Source organism: Lampris incognitus, chromosome 6, assembly GCF_029633865.1.
Source record: "Lampris incognitus isolate fLamInc1 chromosome 6, fLamInc1.hap2, whole genome shotgun sequence".
In the NCBI taxonomy this organism is placed as follows: Eukaryota; Metazoa; Chordata; class Actinopteri; order Lampriformes; family Lampridae; genus Lampris; species Lampris incognitus.
The window spans coordinates 31719458-31731482 of record NC_079216.1 but is presented as its reverse complement, the minus strand read 5'-3'; the positions used below and the strand labels follow the sequence as shown (position 1 = coordinate 31731482).

General features: G+C 40.9%; 1 protein-coding gene across 1 annotated transcript in view; it reads left to right on the top strand.

Annotated features, from left to right (window-relative positions):
- Positions 1-12025, top strand: part of sf3b3 (splicing factor 3b, subunit 3) — a 132622-nt gene that overhangs the window by 64235 nt on the left and 56362 nt on the right. Inside the window, exon 19 of the mRNA XM_056281478.1 lies at positions 6256-6430. Coding sequence (XP_056137453.1) covers positions 6256-6430 — 175 coding nt within the window. The remainder of the gene's footprint in view (positions 1-6255; positions 6431-12025) is intronic.

Below are 12025 nucleotides of genomic sequence, written 5' to 3'. Positions count from 1 at the left end.
ATATACACCCTGAGAAGAGTATAAGCCCAGATCTTTAAAGGTCTCATTGATACGTTTAGGATTATAGACTACAGTGGCACTATCTTTGATCTTAACTGAAGAGATACATCTTGAGCTATCCCCTTTTCGGATCTGCCAGGCTAATAATTTACCACTTTTTCCCCATGTTCATAATACTGTTGTTTATTTTAGCCTTGGCATTTTAAATCACTCAAGTGTTTAGCATGTCATATTCAACCCTTTTGTTGTTTAAAAAGTCAAAAGTCATCTCGGTTTGTGTTTGAAAATGTTCCCTTTCAAGATTCCTAATCTCTGATTCAAGTATTTTGGTTTTCAACAGATACTGCTTTTTTTATGATGCGTGACATATAGTATCACCTCTCAGATAAGCCTTTAAGGATTGCCATACGGTTGGTGAGGCAGTCCACTTGTTAATTCTAAGAAACATGTCAGTGTTGTTTCTGATAACTAACATGTTAGACGTCCGTCGCAAGCGATGAGGACCATCTAGTCATGACTGATGACTTGCACGATGATTAAAGTGAGGAAGAGTTGCATATCATCAACCCCACTCTCTCATCTGAGACCAGCTACTACCAGTGGCAAGACTAAGCGAGACGACTGGCATTGGAGACTGATGCAGATTTTCCCTCAGGATTTCTCCCCAAAGCCTTTCTCGTACATGAGTATACCCACAAGGCAGCGGAGGTATTAAATCAGAGTTTTCCTTCTCCTAGATTAACTGCCTGACAAGGCTAACGAGCTTCATCTACCTGGGAAAACGATTTAAGCCTACACAGTCTGGGTAAAGCAGATATTTCGTGTTAAATTTAATATAATCTGTATCATTGAGCAGGTGTATGGGGAATCGCCATAGTCTATTACTACGAGCGATGTTCTTCTGAGCTACCAGGAGCATGAGAAGAGCATGGTTTGAATGAGTCATAGCTAGGTATTCACATGAAGGTGGATATAAGGTGGATTTTTCCAACATGAGCAAGAAAGATATCAATTCTGGAATAACTTATGAGCATGTGAGTAGAAAAAAAGAGTACTCACATAGTAATTATGTCTTTCCCTCCAGACATCTACAAGTTGGAAGTCTACCATTTCTTTTTTGAGTACCTTATCTGCTTGGGTTAGAGTTTTGGGATTAGAAGAAGTCCGATCTTTGGATGTATCCAAAACTAGATTCATGTCTCCACCTATATTAAGCTCATTAGAAGGACATGTAAGTGTGAAAAACAAACTTTGGAAGAGTAGAGGTCAATCGTAATTGGGGCCATAAATGTTAATTAGTGTAAATTGGCTCATCTGCTATGGAGCCTTTAAAATATCAATTATCTGCCCTGTTTGTCATTCTCAACATTATCCACATGTAAGGCAACATTTTTACCTATCAGTGGGGCAACTCTCCTAAAATGGTGATGTAATGGATGAATAAAAGATCTGCCCTTGCCATTGACACGTCAATTTGGGATGCCCAGCATTCGTTAAATGTGTCCCCTGTAGTAGGGCTATGTCTGTTTTATGGTTTTACAGAAAATAAGTACCTTTTTTATGTTTTGACAGTTTGTTGATGCCATCAGTGTTCTTTGTCAAATACCTAAGAGCTACACTTGTCATTTTCCCTTTCTATTTCTCCCATAAGGTAATCTATATATAAAGGGAGAGTGTATGTTTGTATGTTGGCTTAAAACTCCAGAAATACTCATTGTAGAACAAAAAGAAAGGTATCTTTAAAATCAGCACTTTCCAAGGATTGCACAGTTAAAAAAATATTTCAAAAACCAAGTAAAAAATTTGATTTATTTGTGAAATTGAGTTTATTTTGCGCACTCTGCTTGTTCGTCTGTCCTCTTACAAGAGTCCCTCTCCGCCATCCATCGTCTCACAGTGCCACCAAGTGGCGATGGAGTGTACTGTCCACAAACAAAACATCTCCCCCATTACTCATGGAAATACTACATTCATTATGACTGATCTTAGCCTAAGCAGCTTTAAACGTTTTCCATCTGAAGAAGCAAGCAAAAAAAGAAAAGGAAAAAAAGCAAAAAACAAAACGTGACCTCCAGGTGGGCCACATACAACTTCAAAAAAACAAACAAAAAAGAAATTGAAATACTAGAGTACAATTTGGTGGGTTTGTAAAATGACAGGTTAGGCTTCTTAGACTGTGAAATTGCAATTGGTGATGGGGGACAATTGATTGTTGATGTTTACCATAACCCAACACAGACTTTTAAAACGATTGGAGTAAATCTTTCTGCTCCATGTTTCTCACACAGCCAGTTGTATGTAGCTGCCTCCAGAACTGGTAGTGCAGAAAAGCTTTCTATCCTAGCGCCAAATAGTAAGATGTGCAACATGGTTTACCCTGAGGCGCTTGAGCACTGAGCGATTAATATACATATTGGCAAAGAAGCTGGATCAATGGATTGAAAATTAGGACATTTGATAATTTTCCTTGAGATTCATTTATTCAACATTCGTTTATCACATGTATCGTATCATAAATTATCCTATACTTCATCATCAATTATATCGTAAAGATCAGATCGTGTTGGTTGTTTTGGTAAGAACTTTTTCCCAGGCAACGCCGGGTACCTCTGCTAGTATAACATACAGTGAAATCAGTTAGGATAGCTAGCCCAGGCAAATGCCCCATCTAAGTAATTCATTTCTGCGTCTTGTACGTTGAAAGCAAATATGAAAGTAAAAATATAAGAAAATGGAAATGGAAAAAGGTCAATCTAAACCCTATATGTCCTTCTTTTAACCCCCCCCCCCCAACTGAGGAAGAATCAAACCCTTAGACTTCTTGATGCTTTTTTAATGCAGCTATAGCCCATCCTGCTGCATTATTAAATGGTACCAATCCTCCTTAAAACTGTAATACTCGATTAGCTTATTCCACTATGTGTATGTGTGTGTGTTTCCCCAGTCACGGTGTAAGTCCAGCCCAATCCACCCAGTCGTGCGGTGGTGTTTTCTGCAGCCGTCAAAATCACAAGTCAATACCATGCTGCCAAAATTGAAAATGATGAAATAATATAACTATAACGAACTATAAATTGACATAAATTCAAAAGGTTGGTTGAACATGTAATAAAGACGCAAGGTTAGTGAGTAACCCCTTGAATGATGATTCTTGATCAGCATATAGCTGAAAATGAGCGTGCTTTCACAGACTCAAATTTAAGAGTTGGGGCTAGGGAAGATGGGTCACCCACCTCTGATTAGAGGGTGTTAACATTTTGTTTTTATGTTTGTTTGTTTGTTTGTTTTTTTCCATTACATAGATAAGTCCCAACCAGTCAACTCTACGTCAGCATTGGTCTTGCAAGGTTCAGGGCTGATTTAAAACAGTAGATAGCATGTTGAGCTTTCAACCCATGAAATTCCGGTTTTTATACATTTGGTAAGAAATGTCAGTATTAACACCAGCACTGATGTGTTTCATCACCTTACAGTCATATCATTCAGTTTACAGCTAAAAAAAACACATTTAAGTGTTTAGTACCTGAACCGACCTCATGCCAAGGGAAAATACTCATTGCTGGTTTAAAATAGGCGACTCTCTTGTATAGACCCCCTTTCTGTTAGTAAACATAGTGACGTTTTTTGTGGGCAGAGCGTAGCTGGAGGCAAATATCCATACCTACAACAGACAAAAGTATAGTTTAACGTTACCTTACTTACCTGATATGAAGTGTGTGCTACAAACACGAGCATTTTTGATGATCTCCTCAGTCCAATCCTTTCATCTTATCGCGTTTAACCACGGTTGTCTCCGATCTTTTTGACTGGGAGTGGCAGCTTGTATGCGATAAAACTTCAAGTTTAGTTTATTACTTCTTCGATTCTGGCACCCAAAAACACAGCATGAAGACATGTTCGCTAACATTAGCTAGATGATGTACGCTTGCATGAGGACGTGATTCGTATTTAACATCACCACTTTTGGCTTTGTTTTGCTTCCAGCTGACGCCCTGACATAATCATTACATATGCTCTAAAAGGGTCTATTGGCTTAGCTGTGATTATAATAGGTACCCCTCATTAACAACCTGCTGGACAGGCTAGAGATGTGCTGATATTAGCTCAGTATATACAGTTAAGGTCAAAATTATTAGCCCCCTTTATGAAATCAAACAAAACCCTTAACTTTTCCATGGGAATGACCATAACCAAAAAAGTGTTTATAGTTTAATTGCTTCCAAAAGAACAAAGACAGAATCTCCTCTAAGCTTGATTAAGATACTTAACTGATGCGCTGAATTGAAACAAGAAAAAAACAGAAATTACAAGGCCAAAATTATTAGCCCTTTGACAATTAATAGTCAATAGTGTAACCTTTCTGACTCACAACTGACAACAACATCTTATGGTAGTTCCTAACTAGGTTGGCACTTGTCTCTTGAGGGATCTTAGCCCATTCTTCTATGGCAAATTGTTCCAGCTCATCCAAATTGCGTGGTGTTTGAGCATGGACATTAACCTTGAGCTCCCACCACAGATTCTCAATAGGATTGGGATCTGGGCTCTAAGAGGGCCCCCCCAGGACCCTGATTTTCGTGTCCTTCAAAAAGTTTTGGACCAACTTGGATGTATGCTTCGGGTCATTGTCTTGCTGGAAGACTTAGCAGCGACCTAAAGCTAGACTGGCAGCAGATTTCTTTACATTATCCTTCAAAATGTCAACATAATTTTCTTTCTTCATGATCCCATGCAACCGAACAAGGTTCCCTGTGCCTGAAGCAGCGAAACAGCCCCACAGCATTATGTTCCCACCACCACATTTAACTGTGGCAACTGTGTTTTTAGGGTTGAAGGCCTCTCCCTTCCTTCGCAAAACAAAAACAACATCCATGTGCCCAAACAGCTCAAGTTTAGTCTCATCAGACCCAAGGACAGACTTCCAAAATTCATGCCCATGTTTCAAATGTTCACGGGCAAACTTCAGTCTGGCTTTGATGTGCCGCTGTGTGAGCAATGGAATTTTTCTTGGACGATGACCTCGAAGCCCACCACGATGAAGAGCCCTCACAATAGTCTTCCTTGAAACATCAAGTCCAGAAGAGGCCAGTTCAGCAACAATCATCTTGGCAGAGATCTGGGGATTGTTGTTGACATCTCTTGACTATTTTCCTCTCCAAAGTTTTTGAAATCTTGCACTTTCGACTACGCCCAGGTTTGTTTCTAACAGAATTTGTCTCCTTGTGCTTTGCAATGATGCAACGTACAGCTGTTCTAGACACTGCTTGGAAATGACAGTATAGCCTTCCCCCTGAAGATGAGCATCCACTGTCTTCTTTCTGAGTTCCAGACTGATTTCTTTACTTTTTGACATGATGAAATTACTTCTTACCAAGAATTTAAGAGTAGTCCCTCTCAATCAAGTGTTCCAAGTGCCACTAGCCCTGTTCATTGGAGTCCCTTAAGTAGAGTTCAATGCTGATTGATTGCTCAGGTGTGGTTTGAAAGCTGATTGATTGCTCAGGTGTGGTTTGAAAGCTGATTGATTGCTCAGGAGTGTTTTGAAAGCAAAAAAAATCACATGGGAGCTAATAATTTTGACCACCTCAATTTTCACTACATTTGGTATAAAGCAAACCTGAGGATTTATTTTACATTCCAAAATGTCCAAATAGGGGCCTTAACATTGATGAATGTTTTACTATGTAAAGTTTTCTGAATGATGCAAACATTGGGCAGAATTTTAGGGAAATGTTCCATAGTTCCTTGGGGGCTAATAATTTTGACCTGAACTGTAAGTTCCATGGTAGCTTTGCACCATTTCCACCGTGCTTATTCCCCTCTGACTGATGGAAGGAAGATGATGTCAGGGCAAGTATCTTAATTTCAAGCACTGTATTGACACTCTAGGATCCAGCATTTTAAGGTCAAACAGATTTGTCTGTTTCTCACCAGGTTTGCTGATTTTCCAACTCGTTTTTTTTTTTCTTCAAATCCAAAGTTTAAGTTTAATGATAGGAAATTTCCTAATTATGAATGTATGATATACAGTTTAATTGGAGGTATAGGTGTGACTGTAATGCATCACTGGGCTCCAGCGAATGTCATTTTGTCATATATAGTTTTTATGTTACATAAAGAGCTAACAGTTGCATACATGGGTCTGTCTGGAGTCAGGTGTGATTGGTAGGGAAGCAGAATATTCCCATAAATGTGGGTCACTCAACCCCCTTCTCCTCCTCTCCCCATCCATCAACCCCCCCCCCTTCTGTGCAGGATCTTGGCATTGGAGAAATTGGGTGCAGTCTTCAACCAGGTGGCCTTCCCTTTGCAGTACACACCCAGAAAATTTGTCATTCACCCTGAGACAAACAACCTAATCGTGATAGAGACCGACCACAATGCCTATACAGAGGCCACTAAAGCACAAAGGAAGCAGCAAATGGCTGAGGTATGTACTGATAGATGTGGGAATTGAAAGTTGCATAAAATTAGGGTACACTGAAAACAATCGCCTGTTTTCAAAGCTGAAAATGTCTTAAGTTTGTACCTTGAGCATAAGTCCATAAGGTCAGGCTCCATATTGAATTACTGGGTTCTTGAAGAAAACTTTTGTTCGATCTGTATTTCCATTCTGCAAGCATTGTGCTGTACTTACACTGGGCCACTGACAAATATGATACTTATTACCCCCCATGGGCATCCAATGGAATACTGAGTGGATTAAGTCCTTGTTTTGTCACACTAAGAAAGTTGTATGTTTTATTAATTAAACCTCATTATTGTAGTGTGCCTTTACCTGAACACATTAGGAAAACTATTCTATTTTACTAGTATGCATTAGTATGCAGGTTGGGGATGAGTTGTTGCCTCAAGTGAAGGAGTTCAAGTATCTCGTGGTCTTGTTCATGAGTGAGGGTAGGGTGGAGCGGGAGATTGACAGGCGGCTTGGTGCAGCATCAGCAGTAATGCGGTCGTTGTACCGGATCGTTGTGGCGAAGAAGGAGCTGAGCCGGAAGGCAAAGCTCTCAATTTACCAGTCAATCTTCGTTCCAATCCTCACCTATGGTCATGAGCTTTGGGTAGTGACCAAAAGGGTGAGATCAGGATACAAGCGGCTGAAATTAGTTTCCTCCGTAGGCTGTCTGGGCTCAGCCTTAGAGATAGGGTGAGGAGCTCGGACATCTAGAGGGAGCTTGGAGTAGAGCCGCTGCTCCGTCACGTCGAAAGGAGCCAGTTGAGGTGGTTCTGGCATCTGATTAGGATGCCTCCTGGGCGCCTTCCTTTGGAGTTTTACCGGGCACGGCCAACTGGGAGGAGACCCCGGGGTAGACCCAGAACTCACTGCAGGGACTACATGTCCAGTCTGGCCTGGGAACGCCTTGGGATCCCTCAGGAGGAGCTGGAGGGCATTACTAGGGAGAGGGACGTCTGGAGTGCCCTACGTAGCTTGCTGCCACCGCGACCCGACCCCAGAAAAGCGGCTGAAGATGAGATGAGATGAGAAAATGCGATAGTATGCATTACATGTATGTAGCGTTGAAATTAAATGTGATGTCATGCATGTCATCATTTATTTTGCATAAGCCACTACCAGCTGTTTGGCAGTGGTGAATTTGAGGTTGGGGTTAATACAGTTAGATAAATGTAGAGCAGTGATTCTCAATCCGGTCTTCGGGGAACCCCAGTGTTGCTGGTTTTCTATTTTGCTAGGTAATTAAGTTTCAACTTTCGTGGCAAGTCTAAAATCCCCCCGAATGTTTCTCAAAACTAGGGACACAAGTCTACTTTGATTTTTGTGAAGAACTTTCTTTCAGACTTAGGAAGAACAAACCTACAAGAAAGCGAGCTCAGAGATCTCCACTTACGTGTTTTTAGATGTAATATGTTAGAAGGTTCTGTGTCTATTGCAGCTAGGGGCACCAAAGGAAGCTGAATGTTGTACTTGTTTATTTTTCATTTTCGATCCATGAATGCTTTAGATTTTTTCCTCTGTACTGTGCTGATGTATAAAGTCAGTTTCAAGTTCAACAAACTAACTCCAAGTCAGTTTACACATGCTAAGAATATGCGTGGTGGGATGCTTTACATAGAGGCACAAGGGCATAAAAAAATATGTCAAGTATTGAAACAGTGGTCAATATGAGAAAACAAATATCAGAATCAGCTTTATTGGCCAAATGTGCCTATGCACTCAAGGAATTTGACTCCAGTTCATGGTAGCTTCTAGCACTTGCTGACTCGCATAAAAAAAGAAAACAAACAAAAAGAAGAAATAAATGGAACAATAATGGGACATTGGAGGCAAGCATGTATGCACAACAGGTATGTCGCCACTATAGTGTTTTGTTTTGTTTTGGTTGAGGTTTTTTTTAATGAATGAACAACCTATGCCAGGAGTGGACAAACTTTTTGGCTTAAGGGCCACACTGGGTTTAGAAATTGAAGGACTGGCCACTAATGCTAGTTGATGAAGGGAAAAAATTAACTAGCATAAATTACATGAATGTGAAATCTGTTCCCCAAAAAGTCATGAAAATGTGTGCTTGATTTAATGGGAACAGTGTTGATGGTCACCCTTTTTTGCAAGCGTGTCAAATTTCGGTGGATTTTGTTGTAGCAATTCGCAGGACAGAGCTCAAGTGTTCATCAGTAAGCTGGGCTCTTTGATGTGCTTTGTTGATGTTCATCACACTGAACGTTTACTCACACACATAGGTAGAGCCTAGGGCTGGGTGATATGACCTAAAATTCATATCGCGGTATAAATTGAATCCCTTCACGGTAACGGTATATATCGCGATATAAACTTAAGTGTAAAAATTATAATGGAAGTGTTTCTGAATGGGTTATATAGTCCCTTAGCAAAGCTAAATTGATAATAAATAAAAAACAACAACAAAAAAACAAAAACAGATATAATATAATTTTGAGAACATTTATTGTGCAGATCTCAAAACTCAAAATTAAAACTCAGCACTCTATGGTGCAAAATAGTGCAAACAAACACAAATAACATTGCTGATATTTTAAATAAAAACAGTACAACAGGCTGCTTTCTATAATGCAAAATAGTGAAAATGTTGTCAACAACAACTGCTCACTTCTTCAAGAACACAAAAATAAAGTGGATATTGTAAACAGTACTTCAAGTAAAAGAGGTTTTCTATAATGCAAAACAGTTAAGAAAAAAAAAACAGCATATTTCAAATTAAAATCAAGCTGCAAACACAAACACTAAACTTTGGTGTTTACTCCAGTTCACTTGCTTCGTGAGGCTGATATAAGGCTCCATGGTGCGACTCGACCACAAGTCCATAGTAGTTGCGAAATACTTTAATTCATGGAGGTCTTTTTCAACTTTCTCTCGGAGCTGGCCATACAGTTTGGGCATTTCTGACTCATTAAAGTACTTGCGGCTCGGCACTACATATTGTTGATCAAGGGTTTTAATCATGTCTTGAAACCCGCTGCGTCCCACTGTTTGGAAAGGGACCATGTCTTTACATAAGTGTATCGTAATGGCTTTTGTAATGTCAGTCCAACGCTTACTCTTTTTATCATAGGGAGTACTCTTCGAAAAAGCTTGCGCAATAGAGGTCTGCGGTTGGGTAGTAGGGCAAACTTTTTTCTTCCCTCCTGTGTTTGGAGACTGACTGGGCGTTTGAGCCGAGCATGTCCTCTGGCTCTCCTCATACTCGAGGACATGTTTTGTTTTTAGATGGTAGAACAAATTGCTCGTGTTACCTTTGTTTGCAGGCACTGTCATTCGACACATCTTGCAAATGACATTTTTCTGCTCACTATCCGACTTTTTAAATCCGAACCAAGTCCAAATCACTGACGTAGCACCGGTTTTTTTAACCAGCTCCTCCTGCTCCGTGGCCTCTGTGCTTGAAGCCATTGCATCGCGATTGGTCGGTAGAGTCCAAATCTCTACCGTAGGCCAAATTTATATAGTTTATACCGTCTACCTCATATACCGCGCACCCCTTGTAGAGCCAAATAACTCCAGCATCTTCTTTGCCATCTGTCGGATGTTTGGAAACTTTGTCTTGTTCAGTGAGGCGTAAAACTCATCCAATTTGACAGAGTTGAACTTCTCCTTCAAGACAGAGTCGCACTAGAGATCAGTCAGCTCCAACTACAGTTCCTGTGGTGCTGTCTCATAGTCGAGTGACAGGGGACATGACACCAGCTGCAGTGACTTCTCAATCTTTTCAAAATCAGAGAATCGACGACAGAATTCTCCATGCAGGTCATTCAGTGATTTGCTGTATTTCTTTGCATGCTGAGGCGCCTCTTCCAGTGTCGCTAGTGTCAGGAAATGAGCGAATGATTTGTTTATTACTTGCCTTGAGAACAAAGTTAACTTGACTTTGAAAGCTTTCACGTTCGAATACAGTTTATGCACAAATAGGCTACATCCTTCCCTTGTCGTCTCACATTCAGCTCGTTCATGTGTGCCAAAATGTCCACAGTGAACACAAAATCGCAAAGCCAGTCTGCGTCACTCAGCTCAGGAAAATCGTCGGCTTTCTCCATTGACTCCAAAACGAGCCAATCCCCCTCTGAGCTGCCACACTCACTGCCACAATTTCCTCAAACTTAGCCAACGGACATTGGAGTGGTAAAGTAAGTCATGATGGTCAGCATCAGTTTCTTCGAGGAATTTAATCAATTGACCATGACTAAGTCCCCTTGCCCAAATGAAGTTCATAAGTTTTATGGCTGGCTTCACTACGTGATCAAGCTGCAATGCAGTCTTGCACAGGGCTTCCTGGTGGATAATACAATGTAGGAAAATTACCTTCAACTCAGGGTCTTCTTCTTTCATCTTGTCCTGCACTCTTTTCAGCAGTCTGACGGGTTTTCCTGTTAGATTTGGCGGTCCATCTGTGGTGACATTTGCCAGTTTACACCAAGGTAGCTTTCAGCCTCTCAATGCAACCCTGTTGTATAAATCCGATCCTCTTGTTGTGCCTTTCATGGACTCCATGGATAAAAACTCCTCCGTGATTTCTTTTAATTATTATATATATATATTCTGATTTTTCCCCTTTCTCCCAATTTGGTGGCCAATTGATCCCCATTCTAGTTCAAACACCCACCCTCATACTATGTGCGTTCGCCAGTTGCATCTCTTGGCTGGCAGTCTGGAAGGAACCGCCTTGCCACTTTGTGACAAGGGTAACCAAGCCGATCGAGGGGAACCAAGCCGATCGACTGATGCTCCAGCACGCAGAGGTAGGTCCACGTGGCGAACGCAAGCCGACTCCACCCCCCTCCCGAAGCAGCATTTGCCAATGTTGCTGCTTCATTTGACGCTAGCCATAATTGGATCTGGCGAGACCGGGGAGCGAACCCTAGTCCCCGGTGTGCAACTGCATCGACACAAAGCTGATGCTCTTCGCCACTGTAGCGACCATCCTCCGTGATTTCAAAATTGTTATTAATTCCTCTGACAAAAATTGAGAGGTGTGCAGTGTCCTTTATGTCAATGCTTTCATCCAGTGCTAACAAATAAAACTTAAAGGACTGCTTTCTTGATTAACCCACAAGCCAAATCTTCGTCAATTAGTTCTATATGGCGAGTCACTGTTCTGCGCGATAAACTTGTGTTTTCAAATTTGCTTTTGCTCTCTAGACTCACAAGACTTGCTGTCTCCACCATACCTTCCTTCAAGAACTATCCTTCAGAGAAAGGCTTACTAGCTTTTGCTAATAACTTGCCTTTGTGCTAGACTCCTGAATTGTAGACTGTCGGTTAAAATATTTTGCTGAGCCTGTATATTGGCTGCTAACCTCGAAGCTGTACTCACCCTTTCTTTGGATGACAAATTGCTAGCATAGTTAACATGCTTGGTGGAAAAGTGTCGGCTGATATTGTGTTCATTGAATTCTGCAATGCTTTCTTGACAAATCAGACATATGGCTTTTATTGGACTTCAGTGACAAAATGTTTTGCTGTCCACTCTTTCTTAAAAACCTGGCACCCGCTGTCGACTTTTCGCTTCTTTTGTCTGCTCATTTTGTGAAAGTAGGT